This window comes from Aspergillus sydowii (genome assembly GCF_001890705.1).
Source record: "Aspergillus sydowii CBS 593.65 unplaced genomic scaffold ASPSYscaffold_12, whole genome shotgun sequence".
In the NCBI taxonomy this organism is placed as follows: Eukaryota; Fungi; Ascomycota; class Eurotiomycetes; order Eurotiales; family Aspergillaceae; genus Aspergillus; species Aspergillus sydowii.
Window position 1 is genome coordinate 1,056,347 of NW_024467870.1, and position 17,567 is coordinate 1,073,913.

The 17,567-nt window shown below is 45.8% G+C and overlaps 6 protein-coding genes across 6 annotated transcripts; 2 read left to right on the forward strand and 4 right to left on the reverse strand.

The window, feature by feature from the left end:
* Positions 1–676: 676 nt before the first annotated feature.
* Positions 677–2,176, reverse strand: nap1 (histone chaperone NAP1; the record flags this gene model as incomplete). Its single annotated transcript, XM_040852819.1, has 5 exons — positions 677–727; positions 797–1,134; positions 1,188–1,904; positions 1,968–2,047; positions 2,130–2,176. 5 exons carry the CDS (start codon positions 2,174–2,176, stop codon positions 677–679), a joined length of 1,233 nt encoding a protein of 410 aa, XP_040699134.1.
* Positions 2,177–3,649: 1,473 nt separating this feature from the next.
* On the forward strand, positions 3,650–8,691 carry ASPSYDRAFT_159263 (putative P-type ATPase; the record flags this gene model as incomplete). Its single annotated transcript, XM_040842810.1, has 21 exons — positions 3,650–3,681; positions 3,731–3,770; positions 3,841–4,383; positions 4,437–4,778; positions 4,828–4,962; positions 5,018–5,084; positions 5,136–5,267; positions 5,323–5,672; positions 5,725–5,870; positions 5,924–6,031; positions 6,080–6,389; positions 6,467–6,620; positions 6,673–7,005; positions 7,058–7,140; positions 7,192–7,326; positions 7,416–7,648; positions 7,698–7,821; positions 7,875–7,920; positions 7,985–8,135; positions 8,203–8,351; positions 8,405–8,691. The coding sequence occupies 21 exons, from the start codon at positions 3,650–3,652 to the stop codon at positions 8,689–8,691; spliced, it is 3,900 nt and encodes a 1,299-aa protein (XP_040699135.1).
* A 225-nt stretch (positions 8,692–8,916) lies between these two features.
* ASPSYDRAFT_159024 (uncharacterized protein) lies at positions 8,917–9,138 on the reverse strand (the record flags this gene model as incomplete). Its single annotated transcript, XM_040842785.1, has 2 exons — positions 8,917–8,982; positions 9,049–9,138. 2 exons carry the CDS (start codon positions 9,136–9,138, stop codon positions 8,917–8,919), a joined length of 156 nt encoding a protein of 51 aa, XP_040699136.1.
* Positions 9,139–9,358: 220 nt separating this feature from the next.
* ASPSYDRAFT_81450 (CDC2/CDK family serine/threonine-protein kinase) lies at positions 9,359–11,761 on the forward strand (the record flags this gene model as incomplete). Its single annotated transcript, XM_040851089.1, has 9 exons — positions 9,359–9,452; positions 9,528–9,819; positions 9,874–9,955; positions 10,007–10,103; positions 10,156–10,310; positions 10,363–10,390; positions 10,443–10,656; positions 10,707–10,901; positions 10,993–11,761. The coding sequence occupies exons 2-9, from the start codon at positions 9,710–9,712 to the stop codon at positions 11,759–11,761; spliced, it is 1,650 nt and encodes a 549-aa protein (XP_040699137.1). The 5' UTR covers positions 9,359–9,452; positions 9,528–9,709.
* Positions 11,762–12,243: 482 nt separating this feature from the next.
* ASPSYDRAFT_159575 (D-3-phosphoglycerate dehydrogenase) lies at positions 12,244–14,083 on the reverse strand (the record flags this gene model as incomplete). The annotated part of the gene is made up of 7 exons (XM_040842838.1): positions 12,244–12,272; positions 12,340–12,421; positions 12,520–12,578; positions 12,625–12,667; positions 12,723–13,312; positions 13,399–13,706; positions 13,767–14,083. 7 exons carry the CDS (start codon positions 14,081–14,083, stop codon positions 12,244–12,246), a joined length of 1,428 nt encoding a protein of 475 aa, XP_040699138.1.
* A 644-nt stretch (positions 14,084–14,727) lies between these two features.
* On the reverse strand, positions 14,728–16,960 carry ASPSYDRAFT_1160788 (serine--tRNA ligase SES1; the record flags this gene model as incomplete). The annotated part of the gene is made up of 7 exons (XM_040840084.1): positions 14,728–15,348; positions 15,402–15,770; positions 15,826–15,934; positions 15,967–16,388; positions 16,449–16,610; positions 16,678–16,748; positions 16,828–16,960. 7 exons carry the CDS (start codon positions 16,958–16,960, stop codon positions 15,172–15,174), a joined length of 1,443 nt encoding a protein of 480 aa, XP_040699139.1. The 3' UTR covers positions 14,728–15,171.
* Between the last annotated feature and the right edge of the window lie 607 nt (positions 16,961–17,567).

A 17,567-nucleotide genomic window follows, 5' to 3' on the forward strand; every position in this document is an offset into this window, starting at 1 on the left:
GAGTATACTATCATAGATATCTGGGGCAATTCAAGATTTGCGGCAGCACTTAGTGAACTGAATATGGAGAGACATCATAGAAGTTAATATTAATCAACTGTGTCCTATAATAATATCAAACCAAGTGACCTTCTCCCTTTACTTTTCAAAAAATAATAATAATAAGCATCACATAAAATATGATCTGTGTGTTTCAGGTGTAACTAAGTTGTGACCTTTTTTAAAATCCTTGTCACTTATTTTCATAACATTTGTGCTATCAACACGCATGTTTTTAAGACAATTAGATGAAAATGTACCTACTCCTCGCGCCACTAATGACTCGAAATTAAGATAGTAATAAAAAGAGAGGGGGGGGAAGGGGGAGGGGAACAGAGAAAGGAAACGGAAGGGTGGAGTTGGGGGAAGGAGCAAGGAACGCGAACTCAATCTTTGCCAACGTGATAAAGCAAAGAAATGGACGCCTGTCCACATATCCATCGAATTAGGAGACCCTGTATGTTTTACACATACTCATCTTATCAGGAGGGTTATTAGATAGCCTTGCTAGATATTGTTTAAACGGACAATCTGGGGAACAAAAGAAGATGGGAAACCGGAAGCGAAATTAAAAGTCGCCATTACAAGCCAGTGCAGCCAAGCCGGCTGCATGTGCCACAGTTGCAAGACTTAATTTTTAACTTTGCTTGCACTCAGCCGCCTCTTTCTGTGGCTTGGAAGTACCATCCTATCAAGCGTCAGTTTTTGGAAAACGTTGATGCAGGAAAGAAACTATGACGGTGATTTGTATACGCACCTCTTCATCAGAATCATCGACATCTTCATCAGAACCTCTGCCGTCTTCATCCTCGTCGTCATCCTCGTCGTCCTCATCGTCAAACTCGTCAAACTCATCAGGATCCATATCGTCACCCAATTCCTCAAACTGGAGGGCTTCCCCCGTGAACCAATCGATGGCTCGGGGTATGAGTTTCTCCTTGATATCTTCTCCAAGCTGGTAGTCAAGCTCGAGGCGTTCTTCAATATCCGTAGCAACCGTATCATCATCTTCTGCGGGGGGTTGTGGGGGAGCGAAGAAGTTGAAGAAAGACTCTGTCGGTACCGTAATCTTGACAACACGGGTTTGTTTCGTATCTAATAATGTGTCAGTGTTCCATCTATGCCATGTACTACCATGTGGGACCTACTTTTGTTCCTCTGCTTCTTGCTCTCAACGCGAACAGTGAGATCCTTCTCGGCCTTCCAGTCGATCTTGGTTCCCTCGGCATGATCATAGATAAAATCGCCCCCATAACCATTTTCCTCCTTGTAAAAGTATGTTTTTGAAATTGTCTTGTTGGTGAAAAACTCGTTCTCCGAAAATTCGAAGATCAGTCTGAAACCTGGACGATCAAGGTATTCCATACGGATATCAACCAGGTTCTTGAGAGCCTCTTCGTCCTTGTCAGTGATCATCTCGGCAAGCGAGATCTGGTTTTTCATTGCAGATAGCCAGAATTCTGGAATTCCAGCCATCCGGGATTCCTCCTTCTCATCTTCCTCCTTCTTCGAGTCATCGTCCTTAGCATCAATGTCCTCTTCTTCTCCCTTGCCGGCTTCGATTTCCGTGTCGGTCGGTTCGGTGGCCCCGTTAACGATCGTGGCACGTCTCTCGTAAAGGTGGGTAAATTTGGCGAAATATTTCTTTTCAAGTTCAAGAACCTCCTCTTGGAACTGGGCTTCCAGCTTGGCATGTTCTTTCTGGATACCTTTCAGCCCAGCAACTCGGCGACGAACAGAGACAGGCAAGGACTCGATGTAGCCAGATGAGCGGCCAACAAGCGAGCCAAGTTTCCCTTGAATCATAGAGACAAGTCCGGGATTTCTCGCGAACAGCGAAGCGGCAGTAGCATGGTCAAGAGATTCTACAAGTTAATCGAAGTCGATTAGCCAGATCCTGAAAAGTCGTAGCAGATGAAGCAAATTACCTTCTTTGATGCTGGAAACACCAGGTTGCTGAGCATGGGAGGAAATCGGTGCATTGTTAGCTGGCGTGTTTTGCGGTGTCCTGTCAATTGGTCAGAAGTCAAAGACATGGCAAATATGTTGGGAAGTTGCCCTTCCGAACATAGCAGAATGGAGTTACACACGGGGCGACAGGAAAATCCGCCTTCTTGTTCCTGATGGGCTCAGACATCGTAAATATTTAATTGGGCGTATACGGGGACCTCAAGAAGACAAAATCCGTTGAGGGGTTGTCGCGGAGAGGGAGGTTAAGGGTTGAAAGAATTTGATACGCTGAGATTTTGGGGTCTGGAATCCAGGCTTGGTGGGATCTTAGCGTCTTTGGGCCGAGGGGCTTGGCGGGGACAAAGTGACTGTTGACTCGTTGAGAAGACCCACGAAAAAGGCCGGGAACAACAACAACATCATCATCATCATCAAAAAAGAAAAAGAAACCCGAAGTGTAGGATATTTGAAATGGGATTTCAGGTTATATTGTCATCCTCAGAGGAATAACACTTGAAGGGTTGAAGATTGACAAAAGAAAACCAAGATGCCCTCATACCCGCCTCAGGTCCTTACAACTGGAAAAATGATCTGATGCCTTATGGTGATGGCCTGGGAGAATCGAAGTTCACATTTTTCTGATGACAGCAGTTAATTACATTTACAGGGAAAGAATTTTCTGCGACTTCTTTGATTAATATTATATACACTGGTAGGTAGTAGATACCTACCGTATACTAGCTATGTACTACTTGGCATTGCCTACAGAGTACATTCCTGTTAGTACTGACATCCGCAGATACTTGGTCCGTTGCGGGAGGTTTAAAAGGTCATTTATCGTACTCGCGTCGTTTTCCATCTCATATAGGCCGAAAGGAAAAAGTCAACAATGGTGGTAAATATTAGAACTCGCTAACTGCTGGTCTAAAGTCAACCGGTCGGGGAGATCTAAAAACGGACCTCTGTCCGGAAGAACTGACCTCCCGCTTCCAATCATGCAACAGAACGGACGGTGTAGTTTACAAGGTTAGTAAAGTTGGCTGAATGGACCGACGTCATGCTGAACTGCACGCACATTATTTGATATCCTGTCCCATTCATGATTATCTCCGCTAGGTGACAAAAAAAAAAGAAAAGAAAAGAAATATTCTCGGCGTCTACCTAGGTAGTCTACAATATAGATACTATGAAAAAGAAAAAGAAAAAGAAAAAAAAAAAAATAGCCTAAAATTTTCCTGAGGGGCAAACAGGCACCCGTAAAACCTGCAACCGTCTCAAGGACTCTAATTATTGTGGCAGATACGACGAAGGCCTTCCCTACTGCCGAGTTCTCAAGCTTATCACGTGCTGTGGAAGATCTGGGGTTAATACTCCGGTGTCCGGACGAAGTACTAGTAGTTACCTAGGCAGGAGGCAGTCCAGTCACGTACTATCGTTTTATTACAAGACCACGGATTACATTTTTATTAAAGTATCTGATCTTCGGCTTATAACGATTACATGGGCCCACAATAATACCCTGAGCTTGAGCTTCGTATTTCCATGGGCAAAGCAATGCAATGGGATTAACAAAACCGAATGATCATCCTGAAACTGCAAAATGGAGCACCCGCCATATACAACAGCAGACATCCAGTCACCAACACCGGCAGCCATTTCAATGGCGCGGCGCCGTGACTCAATGAGAAGCAGGTAGAGAACCACGAGATCGTACATCTCAATCCAGCTAATGTCAGTTCAGTTTTAGTGTTGCCACAGATGTCGGAATGGCTCGCAACGAGGTACGTTTATATTGTGCCTAGACAGCTTGTTTTGTTGGGGGCGGGGAAACAATCTAACTTACCGTGATAGATTTTCGACGGACCAATATCGGAAAGCATCCCATCAAGCATCGCTTCGTTCTCCCGTCGCCGCATTAGAAGAGACTCTAATATCAGCCTCTCATATCATCAACAAGAACCGGATGATTCAATTGAATCGCCTCGTCGGGGCTCTTTGGATCTCGAGAACGGTGTCGACGAACCGGTTGCTGCTGAGCTTGATGATGACACAAACGAGTCTAACAAATTTTCGTACAGATCAAGACAATACTCCTACCGCCAGAGCTCTGTCGAAGTTCCACTACTTCCACAGCGTTCATTATCTATCAGCTCTAGCAATAAAAGGCGGCTGAAAGATGGTAGAGTCAAGCAAGAAATTCATATCGCGTCCGAAGATACGGCCATCGTTATAGCCGGTTTTACCACAGCCACAAGCGGGGCTATCTTATACTACTCCTTATGTGTGTTGACCTTCGGGTTTGCCTTTCTATTGTTCAGATGGCTTCCAAGATGGCGAATATGTCTATTAGGTAGGCCTTCGCCTTTGGCTATGTGTCAATGGGTGGTGGTTGAGGTATGAGAATCCCGTTTAATTTTTGTTCATGATCGATTTCTGAATGCGACAAGGATCAATGGGGACAACTCAACATATGCGAAGTCTGCAATCGAGCATATGAACGACCTCTTTCTACGGTATTTGCCGACACCTATCGGTATACATACGACGAGGATAGCGACCCTACCGTTGAACAACTTAGACATTTCGATTACAGGTACTTACGTTTCTTCTACCACCCCCTGGAGGACAAATTTCTCTTGATTAGTGGCTGGAAAGACCCCTCCTGGACGAACGCAAAATCTATGAGGGTTGGGCTCAATGCCGACGATCGTGATAGCCGTGAACAGATTTTTGGTAAAAACGCTATTGATATTCAACAGCGATCGCTACTAAAACTCTTAACTGATGAGGTACGTATGCGTCACAGGCGTTGGTTTGTTTATATACTGACGAGGTAAGGCTTTTCATCCTTTTTACATCTTCCAACTTGCCAGTCTTGTTCTTTGGTCTCTCGATTCGTACTACTACTACGCCGCTTGCATCTTCATTATTTCCGTCATGAGCATAGGGACCACAGTTGTTGAGACTACTGCAGTATGTAATAACCATCATATATTCGCAAAACCTGACTCATACCTAAACAACTCAGACAACGCGACGCCTGAAAGAAATGTCTCTCTTTGAATGTGATATTCGTGTTCTTAGAAATGGGTTTTGTTAGTGTGCTTGCCGTACACACTACCAGGGCGAGTGTTAACAAATTTTAGGGAGATCTGTTACATCTCAGGAGCTCGTTCCCGGAGATGTATTTGAGTTTTCTGACCCTTCTCTGAACCAGGTTCCATGTGATTGTATCTTACTATCCGGGGATTGTATTGTAAATGAAAGCATGCTCACAGGTATAGAATACAGAAACGTTGCTATGGGTCTCGGTGAAAACTAAAGAAAACTCAGGTGAATCGGTTCCGGTTTCGAAGACCCCCTTGACAGATGATGCTCTCGACTATCTTAATATCAGTGCACCTTCGGTTCATTCTAGTGTTGCCAAACATTTTCTGTTTAACGGGACCAAGATCATCAGAGCGCGACGCCCACAGGGAGTTGATGATGACGAGGCGATTGCGCTGGCAATTGTCATGAGGACCGGGTTTCTAACAACTAAAGGGGCTCTCATTCGCTCAATGCTTTTTCCCAAGCCTTCGGGCTTTAAATTCTACCAGGACTCGTTTCGTTATATATCCGTCATGGGCCTAATTGCTTTTCTGGGGTTCATTGCATCTTTCGTTAATTTTGTGCGCTTAGGGGTAAGTCCTGCCGCCGTCAATCACCGAAACATATTGGGCTTATATTTGATAGCTTTCGTGGAGTTTGATCATTGTCAGGGCGCTTGACTTGATTACAATCGTTGTTCCACCGGCACTGCCAGCTACATTAACAATCGGAACCAACTTTGCTCTGTCTAGATTGAAAAACAAAAGCATTTTCTGCATTAGTCCCCAGAGGTAAAACGGACGTTCTATAACATAGAAGATGCCCTTGCTAACATTTATGATAGAGTCAATGTGGGCGGTAAGCTTGATGTGATCTGTTTCGATAAAACCGGCACCCTCACCGAGGATGGTTTAGATGTCCTTGGAATACGAATAATGACTCGACATCAAAGGTTTGGCTTTGTGACACAATCCCTGTATTCAATGGCTGATTCGTCTAGACTATCTGAACTTTTATCCGACACATCATCCAAACCAGACTCAGATTCCGCCTTAGCTCGAGGATTTGATAATTATAATATTATCATTCGCATCATGGCGACGTGCCACTCTCTGCGAGTAGTAGACGATGAGCTCCTAGGCGACCCGTTGGATGTGAAGATGTTTCAGTTTACAGGATGGTCTTTTCAAGAGGGTGGAGGCCTGGCACCCGAGCACCAAAACTCCGAAAACGAAACGATCGTTCCTTCTATTGCCCGTCCACCCAATGCCACAGCGTCCGTGAACGGTGGCAATCATGATATCGTGAATGTAAGCAACTGCCCGCTTGTTTGTCTCAACGCCAACCTAGTCGAACGTGGAAATAACGATATGGCCTAAACTTATAGGGAGCTGTGGAACTCGGTATCTTACGCAGTTTCGAATTCGTCTCACAACTTCGCCGTGCAAGTGTGATTGTAAGACAATTTGGTGATAGTGGTGCCACTGTTTTTGTAAAGGGTGCCCCAGAAAGCGTCAAGGATATCTGTCGCCCAGGAAGCTGTCAGTGTGTTCATACTTTTCTCAGTATTGACTTATTAACCGACTGGTACAGTACCTTCGGACTTTGAGGCGGTTCTAAGCCAGTATACACACAACGGCTACCGCGTCATCGCTTGCGCTGCTAGATATGAACAGAAGTTAAGTTGGATGAGAACTCAGAAAATAACTCGCGCGGATGCAGAGGCAGGCCTGGAATTTATCGGGTTTATAATCTTCGAGAATAAGCTGAAACCGAAGTCTACCGAAACGATAGCTGAGCTGAACCAGGCCAACATAAGAAACATCATGTGTACGGGCGATAACATACTTACAGCAGTAAGTGTTGCCCGGGAGTGTGGTATACTGGGAATCGAAGAACAATGTTTTATACCACGGTTTATAGAAGGTTAGTTATCCTGGGGATGGTTCATGGCGCATCTTAGCACTAATGTGATCAGGGATACCGCATAATCTGAAAACGTCCTTATGCTGGGAAAGTGTTGACAACCCAGCCTTAGAACTGGACCCCGAAACGTTGATGGTATGTTATTTTGTTTTGGATCAGCTAGATATAAGGGTTAACAATGAGCAGCCGGTGTTGGATTCCGGTGAAGCTAATTCATCCTTTCCTGAGGATCCCCACAAAGCTTGCAAATACTCGCTTGCAATCAGCGGTGACATTTTTAGATGGATTTTAGATTACGAGAACGAAACCGTTGTGAAAAGGGTGAGTATGCATCCACGTTTGGGGAACACAAAATTGACCCTTGTCTTTTCTACATTTATGATCTAACTCGATTATTTTTTTAAATTCAGATGCTTGCTCGTGGAAATGTATTTGCGAGGATGTCCCCGGATGAAAAGCACGAACTTGTCGAAAAGCTTCAATCACTTGATTACTGCTGTGGGTTCTGTGGCGATGGTGCTAATGACTGCGGAGCATTGAAGGCTGCAGATGTTGGCATATCCCTGTCGGAAGCTGAAGCCTCTGTAGCAGCTCCCTTTACAAGCCGTCGATTTGACGTTACTTGCGTCCCGACTCTGATCAGGTTTGAGGATCCGATTCTTTCTGTAACATGGCAACTAATTCTATTACAGAGAGGGCCGGAGCTCACTGGTCACGAGTTTCTGCTGCTTCAAGTATATGAGCTTGTATTCAGCAATCCAGTTTGCAACTGTCAGCTTCCTGTACACAACAGCATCTAACCTCGGTGACTTCCAAGTGGGTTTTTCTTTCCAATATATTAGGGGCATCACTGATCATCGTTCATTCAGTTTTTATTCATCGACCTTACTCTTATACTACCAATCGCGGTCTTTAGTAAGCCTAACAATCCCAACTGCATCCTATCATTCTAAGATGAGAAGCTTATTTCTTTTTCAAGTGGGATGGACTGCTCCCTATCCCGTTCTTTCACGGAAGCGACCAACCGCGGACCTTGTCTCGAGAAAGGTCTTGACGCCTTTGCTCGGGCAGATAATTGTATGCGTAATTGTCCAGCTGATAGCCTACAAGTCTGTCCAGTCACAACCATGGTAACTCTCCCCTCTATGCAACTTCTTAAGAACCCCTAGTGACCTTTCTTTCTTTTTCTTTTTGCAGGTTCAAAGCTCCCAATACAGATCTGGGAGAGGATAATATCGAGAACTCGGAGAACACCGTTCTATTCTTGACATCCAGCTTCCAGTATATATTGGCAAGTGTCGTTTTGAATGTGGGCCCACCGTTTCGAAACCCAATGAAGTCAAACAGTACGCCTTTCTGAAAATTGTACTGTCCAGCGATGATATCTAATACCTCCCAGGGCCGTTCCTTGCCGTCATATCCATAGACTTGATCTTTTCGGTCTATATGCTTTTCAGACCATCCAGTTGGGTAAGGCGGGTCATGCAGTTGACGTACTTGTCAGACGGTTTTGCTACATGGTTGCTTGGATTAGCAATTGGAAGCTTCTTGTTCGCTTGGTTAGCAGAGCGAACAATATTTCCCCAAATTGCTCGCATTATAGGACGCCTGAAAATAGGCATGCTGCCAGGGCATCAGAAGCAGCGTCGCCGGTATAAAATACTGCTTGAGGAGATGACTAGATAGATTGCTGACTGAGGGTGTGGAAGTCGGTGCGATAGCAAGCATGCGCTTGTCGGCGCTCACCCAATTGGAATTGAGATAGAAAAATTCATGGTACAGGCAAATTGTGAATACATGCTCATTCGAAGTTCTAACGTGTGGTATTTGGTGTATCGAGAGGTGTATGGCCGGCTGAACCAGCCTGTACTAGATATATGAACATGGTTTCTCTCCCATTTTTGTCTGCGCTCAATGATCCCAGGGGTGCTTCCAACCGAGCAACGCAGGTCCGTCCTTCTTAGCTCGGTACATTAACTACATAAGTTGAGGATTTATTAGAGAACCGGCGAAGACGTCATAGTAAGGTACTGGTGATCTTACGAAAAACCACATGCTGGCGCCGAGGGCGGTTGCCGTAAAGCGGTAGAGTGGTCGAGCAGGGTGGATATGGATGGGATGACTCGCTGCCATGTCTAGACGACGGTTAGGTGCCGCAGCGAAAATGATTTGGGCGATGCCGGAAGGGTCCTCACCTGCTCAAATTGCGGATATCAATTGACGATGATGTTCGATGAGGCCGGAACGGGGAGGTTGGTTTGATTTCAAATCGGAGCCAATCGGAATTTATCACGTGATCCTATCTCCGTCATGCTTGCCAGATTGATCTGTCGCACTAATGCTGGAAGTAGTCCAAGTCTATAAGTATATGTAACTTTTGTGTCAAGTACTACCAAGCTTGATAGCGCTGCAAGTTGATATTTTTCGGCCTATTTCGTCTCGATTTGGTATACCTTCGAGCAGCATGCCCCCTTTCTTCTCCGTCTTTCAGTTAAAAGCGTTTGTCTTACTCTGATTTATAGGAACATATTTGAACTTTTCGAAATACCCAAACTACAACTATAATATTGCATCATCGTTGAACGAAAGGCGACGACATTTAAATATCCGTCGCTATCGGATTCTATTCCCCTCGCAATATCAACAAATGTCAAGACTCCCTTCAAACAAGACATAGCGAATGCGAACCTCATACTGATGGAAAATGGGTATCGGTCCTTTGGATCGAGATAGCAATGGTGGCACGAGGTTCACTGGATGTACCGGTATCCGTGAGTTTGAATTTTTGGGCAAACTTGGTGAAGGTACCTTTGGGTAAGTATTTCCACGCTCATCTTGGACTTGGTTGACCTGGACCTTTTGCTTCAGAGAGGTCTACAAGGCGAGAGCCAAAAGAGACGACTCTATTGTCGCCTTGAAAAAGATACTTATGCACAATGAACGAGATGGGGTGAGATTGACCTGGTATTCCTATTTCCTTCAACTATCTGACCGTAAAAAGTTTCCGATTACGGCCCTCCGAGAAATCAAGCTTCTAAAAATGTTGTCTCACGCCAACATCATGCGACTCAGGGAAATGGCTGTGGAGCGAGGTAAAGGTACACGATATCTCGTTATACCCCTTGCGAGACCGGTCTGACTATCAAGAAGGAGAGGGGCGCAAGAAGGCTAGCATGTATATGGTTTTCCCCTACATGGAACATGACCTTTCGGGACTTTTGGAGAATCCTGCTGTTCATTTCACTGAACCTCAAATTAAGTGCTACATGATCCAACTCCTCGAGGGACTAAAATATCTACACGGGGTATTTTTATGCCTAGATATAATGGGAAATGACTTTTTCTAACTTGGTACAGAATTGCATTCTACACCGCGACATGAAAGGCTAGTTATGTCACAATGTTTTGAAGGGATATTTTTGCTAACATTCGTACAGCGGCGAACTTGCTTATAAGCAACCACGGTGTCCTACAGATCGCTGACTTTGGTCTGGCACGGCCTTTCGACGAAGCACCTCCTCAACCCGGAAAAGGAGGGGGGGAAGCGAAAAGAGATTATACCACTTTGGTTGTGACTCGATGGTATCGCCCTCCAGAACTACTTCTCCAACTCCGTCGCTATACATCTGCTATTGATATGTGGGGTGTTGGGTACTTCACGCACTTGAACCTTTTTCCCGTCAAATATCTAACATATACAGATGTGTTTTCGGTGAGATGTTCAAGGGAAAACCAATCCTTGCGGGTAACAGTGATCTCAATCAAGCACAACTCATATTCAGTCTTGTAGGCACTCCTACAGAAGAGAATATGCCAGGGTGGAGCTCCCTTCCGGGTTGCGAAGGCGTGAAAAGTTTCGGCAACAGACCAGGGAATCTTGCAGAAGTATTCAAAAAGTAATACATCCTTTCCATGAGTTTCTTCGGTTTAACTTGGTTATATCTTTCTACATCAAGGAATTCGGCATCTAACTGATCTCGTTCACAGCCAAAGCCCTATCGCCATTTCTTTGCTAACCGAGCTCTTGAAACTTGATTGGCGGAAAAGGGTGAATGCGATTGACGCGTTGAAACATCCTTATTTCTCGACACCACCCCTCCCAGCGCGTCCGGGTGACATTCCAACTTTCGAGGATTCCCACGAACTTGATAGACGGAGATTCCGTGGACAGAGAGCTGCTATGCCTCCAGCACCTGCTGGGGGCTCTGTGGGGATGGGTCGGAATGGTGGATGGTCAACCAATTCAGGAAATAGAACAAATTCAGATGCCAGAAATCCTCGTGTTCCCGGTGCTCCCCGCGGAGTTAAAGCAACTTCCAATGGAAGCATGGGGAACCAACGGCGCGATACCTGGAATAATGATTCCCAGCACACTCGGCAGAGAAGGATTAATGATGATTCAAATCAAAGTCTCGCGTCTCGGCATAGAGACGGCGGCTTACCACCTAAACCCCCAGCGCCAACCCATCATGAACCGTGGATGACAGGCCATTCCGATAAAGGGGGGCGAGACCGAGGCTACGGGCCTCGCTATGGCGGCCCCGAAGCAAGCGTCGATTCGTATATTCCTATTTACAGCGGGAGTGGTCGGAATCGTGAGAGAGGCCATGGCCCCACCAACTCCGACTGGCGTGGCTCATATCACGACAAGTCATACCAGAACAAGCTTGATTATTCACGAGATAATCCATCAAGGAGGCGCAGTCGGAGCCCTATGTATAGAGAACGAGTGGACAGAGGCTCGTATCGCCAGTGAGCCCACAATTACCGTGCCCGTTACCCTTTGGATTCGTTCTACGGTGTCGGTGGTTTGGGAGTTGGGGGGGCCGCCGCGCGCCGGCGGTTAGAAACGACAGATTCTTTTCCGCTCTTCGCATTCGGGCAGAAATTAGTCACTTATTTGCTCATGTTGAGTGCTCGGCATTACAACAACATTCTACTTTTTCGGCGTCGATCCGAAATCGTAAAACGGAAAATGAAACACTTTTCTCTAGCAAGTTCTTGAATATCAAGTGGCACACGTCAGGCCCATAGATCTCCAACATTCTGAAGCCTAACATCTTCTGGTAGGAAGGTACCGTTGAGGGACTCCCACCAGGAGCCAAAACAAAAATGACATTACCCTCTTAACTTCCCGCCCATCTAGTTCTCTCCTGGTGCGACATGGAAGTATATGTGCCCTAATCTATGTGGAATGATTAATGCAATAGAGCCCAGCGGAACTCAATATGAGCAGACTTAATACAATATTCTCGTCATGATCCGGGCTAAAGTGAAAACCAGTAATTAGCCGCCAAAAATCATTCATAGGTGGAAGGGATATCGTATCAGTACATGAGAGGCTTTCAAGTCTTTCGTATAAGTCCTTGATCGTCGTATTATCGACGTTGCTGATATCGGCCATCAGATAGGCAACCTATATAGGATGGTTAACGCAACGTTGATACCACAAGAAAAGGGAAAAAAAGGAAGGGGAAAAAAAAAAATTTACGGCGCCGGCGAATTGCAACTTACGTCACCTCTACTATCCGTCATTTGCTTGTCGACATTATGATCACCGAGGATCTCGTTGACTGGAAAGGTCAGCCAGTCTAACAGAAACATGTTGTGTTTTCTTACCTTTCCGGAGAACACCTGGGACATTGTGGTGAATATAAATAACCTATAATCGTCAGGGCCAATACACGATACTCGCAGGGGAGGAGGGCATAATATACCCGAGCATGGTCTGGTTCATCCATAGTTAAGGAACGAAGAGCAACCTCCGGAAGATTGACCGCGCCCAGAGTTGTGCCCTCATTGACATATCTAACCAAAGCCTCTGCCACCTCAACGCCAATCGCACGTTGCGCCTCCTCGGTGCTACCACCGATGTGTGGGGTCAAAATTAAATTCTTGAGAGCACGGAGATCTGTTCCCCAGATGTTAAGATCGTTGTTGAAGTAGTCACCATTCCCCGCAGGCTCGTTTGGATACACGTCAAGTGCAGCACCGGCAATCTTGCCGGACCGCATCGCGTGTATCAAGGCAGGTATGTCGACGACAGTTCCTCTGCTGGCATTGATCAAATAGCTACCATCTTTCATGAGCTCAAATTGTTTCTGTCCCAGCATGTTTTTCGTTTCAGCAAGCTCGGGCACATGGCACGTAACGAAATCCGCCTCGGACAGGAGATTCTCCAGTGTTGAAACTTGGCGAGCCGTGCCCAGTTCCATGAGATTTATCACGTCATAATAAACAACCGACATACCCATAGCCTCCGCCAAAACCGATAGCTGGGACCCAATGTGGCCATACCCAATAATTCCTGTAATTCAATGTCAGACTACGGCCAATTAAAATCCACGAACCAACCATATTCGGCGCAACGTGGCTTAGAAGGAAGAATAATACCTAGCGTCTTCCCCCTAATCTCCCAGCATTTGTTGCTGACTTTGTTCCACGTGCCATTGTGCATTTCATTGGAACGGTCGCCAAGCTGACGAGCCAGAGCAATGATTTCACAAATGACCAGTTCGGCCACACTCCGAGAATTGCTAAACGGAGAATTAAACACTGCGATACCATGCTCGGCTGCATACTGGAGGTCGACTTGATTTGTTCCAATGCAAAAGCAACCAATTACTATGAGATTGCGTGCTTCCTTTAAGACACGCGCCGTCAACTTTGTCTTCGAACGAATTCCGATCACATGAACGTCTCTATTGACAAAGAGAAAAGTTCTGTCAGTAGGCATTTCAGAATACGTAGTCCGCACTCACCGAATCTTCTCTATAAGTTGATCCTCGGGTAGCGATGACTTGAGAAACTCTACTTGGTATCCTTGCTTGTTGAGGATATCACGACCTGTCTGGTTGACATTTTCCAGGAGCAAGACCTTTATATCCTCGGTGGCGAAAGGTTTTAAGTGCTTCGCATTGAGAGACGGGGCCATGCGGTTTGTGAAGGCCGAGCCACCATGGCTAGATGGAGCGGATTGGAAGGACGCGTTTGGTGAAGTTGAAAAGCTCTGGCCTTGCGAAATAACCAGGTTCGCCGCATCCCTACCGGAACCTATATCTCTTGCAGACGTCGCCATGTTTCAACCGTCAATGGGCGCAAAGTGAGACTCCGTAGAAATTGTTCTTTTGATCTTGGATAATCAAGGTTAGAACTGTCAAAAATAGTGGTCACAATCGAGTGGGGAGAAAGGCGAAAGGCTCTCCCATTAGTTCTCACCGACTTCCCAGGCAATTTACCCTTGGACGATTTGATGTTTGGAAGGTAAAAGTAGGCTATAGATTCAAAGGGGGAAACGTAGTGTGTCATAAGTTTCTTTTATATGAAAAAATTTAATAAGCACCTCAGTTCTGGAGCAGCTCGGCCTTCGGGGGGTCACTGTACCATTCGATTTGAGTCATCCTACTCGGCTTCGCTCCGAAATAACTCCAGCGACCAACAGTCGATGAACTGTTTTCAAACACCGTAATCCCTCATTAATAGGTGTGGAACAGGCATATCCAATACTAGGATAATAGCATTCGCTAAAAGAGATTCTTACAGGTGCTAGGTTATCACGCCCTACGATGGGCTTTCCAGTCACTGCAGCCAGCGCCTTCGCCCAAGAATCTATCGCTGAGAACGATCAGCTCCGGACTCGGAGTCGGAGGAGCAGCACAAGTCCAAAGGAGGGGTCAAGGTGGGGCAGTTATCTTAGCCCCGCCACGGTGAATCGGTGAAGTGAGGCGGTCGGTCATATTATTATTTTATAGTCAGTCAGCCCGTTAGGTGTTCCGTTCGTGTTTCTCTGCGACTTCAATTAAGCGGATTATTTTGATGCGGTACCACAACGGTCACTAAACCAAGACGCTGATTACGGATCTCATTCTATATTTTTTGTCTCCTAGAAAAAGCTTTCTAAGAATTGCTTCACAAAATTATATCCCCCGGACCCGTCATCTAGCATTGTTTTGGAACCTGCTATCAAGGAAGCTGTCTCCATGTGGACGGATTAAAGGAATTAATTTGGCATGCATTGAAAGACATTCATCCTCATTAACATCAGGTTCCAAGGCATTCATGCTAGATAACTTCTGCGTGAAACCAATTCAATTTAGAAACAAAAGTCTACCTACCATAGGCTAGTCGATGATGTTGGATTTTTGTTGGAGTTTCTGCCCGGTTGAATTACATCTGCATGCCTTGCAACTTTTTAGTTGCTTCGTCTGTGCCAGTAAAAGGCTTGCTGGCGGCTTTGGGTCTAGATTTGGTCGAAGTGCTGTCTTTCGGGAGCTCTTTGGTGTAAGGAAGAAACTCTGGCGCACCGGGTATGTATTTGCGGAGGGGCTCCGGAACAACAAATCCCTATCTGCTGTCAGTGTGAGTCATACCAGCTATACGCAACACCTTGTTCATACATCATCTGTTTGGTAGTTCTCAAGTATGCAACAGAGCGTTCTCTCTGTAGCGCACAGTGTAGCATTCAGTGCATGGACATATGCTTTTTTCGCGTCCGTGGTCTTTTTAGGACCATATCGAATGCCGAGTGCACGTGCCTGGTAGTCAGTACAGTTCGAGCAAGAAACGAGCTCTTTGTATTCCTGCTGGAAGGGAAACCAGGCTTCAAGGTCGAATTTCTTCGCTGCGGCATTATTCAAGGCGCCAGAAACTATAGAAACAATCTGATAGGGGAGTCCAAGGGATTGATAGAACTCCTCAGAAGTGGCGATCATTTCGTCAAACACTTTCCAGGAATCTTCAGGTTTCGTGAGAATAAATTGTTCAATCTATTATTGCGTGAGTTTTTCGGGGTCGTTGCCTTAGTGGGGGCCTATGTCTGACCTTCTCAAATTGGTGAACACGGAATACCCCCCAAGCATCCTTCCCATGAGCGCCGGCCTCCTTGCGGTAGCAAGTACTATATCCAGCATATCTGTCATCCAGTAAGCCTCTGCATACCACTATAAATGCAGCATGTCTCACCTAATAGGGAGGTCCTTGTCCTGGAGCCATTCGCTATCATGCAGCGCCGATAGGGGCTGCTCCGAGGTGGCAATTAGATACTTGTCAGTGGTCTTATCCTCGCTCTCAGTGACTTTGTAGAGCTCTTCGTCAAACTGTTCGAGCTGGGCAGTTTTTGCCATCATCTCCCTAAGCATGAAGTGAGGTGGCTGATTCGGCTTGTACCCACGCTTCCATAGGAATTCCAATCCATAGTTCACAAGTGCAAGGTTCAAGAAAAGGCCATAACCGGTAAGGCAATATCCACGATGGCCAACAATCTTGACACCGCGTTCCGGATCGTAGCCATCAAGTCGGGTCAAGACTTCATGGTGCGATAAGCAGTTCGGTTTTTCGGCGACGAAGTTGTCCGGAGACCACGTCCTGATAATGGAATTATCATCCTACAAGACGCGGTCAGTATCGTCCACAATCCTAAGCCCTTTCCCAAAAGCACCACTGACCTCGTTGTTGCTCACGGGGACCGAATCATGGACATAGTTGCCAATTGCTCGAATTTTTCGATCTCTCAGGCTTTCTTTCTGCAGAGCAACCTCTTCTGCCGCTTTCCGCCGGGACTCTAGCTTTGCCTTATCCTCCAAAAGGAGGCTCGCATCTTCCTTGTTCTAGTTTCCGAACGTCAGTCAAATGACAATATTGTTGAATTTGGGGATCTCGAGGAACGAATCTCACTTTTTTCTTTTTACCGATATCCTTAAGGAGAGCATTGAGCTGGGAGTTTATTTGGGAAACCTCGTAGCGTGCTGCAACAAATCCCGACATTAGTTTATTTAAATCTCAGGTTGCCCGCATCGCTAAAGAGAATGATCAATAAAAACGTACCCCGGCGAGCTTCTTCATATAAGGAAAGAACCTCATCGACTGCAGTTTCAGGTGCCGATCTTCTCCTCTGGCTCTCCTTAATTTTATTCGGATCTCCGCCACGGTCGGTAATGAAATCAGCAAGGTCCAACATATTTTGTTGCTTATTCGAGGCCAAACGAGTTCGATTCCAGGTGCCAGGCCCAGTGTTGACGTTCGTTTGATCAATGTGCAGCAACTTCGACTTAGCGGGGAGACTATGAGGGGCAATCGAAATTTGGTCAACGTTTCTCCGATGAACCTGACAGTTAGGGCATCCATCCGCACCTAAATTATTAGGTCACAGTGCTGACCCTCCAACCTCAAATAGGCTAGCTCGTATCAGTATTAGGACTAAATAAAAATCATTTCAAACATCAGTTTCATCGCTAGTTAGTTACGACTTACGAGTAACTCAAATCATCAAATGATGGCTTATTTGTAAATTAGTTTAGTTTAGTTGAATTTGTTAACTAATAAGCCTGGCTAGATAGCTTAATAAACCTATTTTACTTTCTCACACATATCCATACTCTGAAGCGTGAAGACCTTTGAAGCGGAGACGAATATAACGAGACGCTAGACGGCTACACCAAAAACCCTGCAGGGCTGGTGGCTAGCCAGCTATGTCCAACAGAAATAGCGTTACGTACACTCACTGGCCACGAAATGCCGAATTCCCCGATGTTACAATATTCTACTAGGGCCGGTTTCGATATATC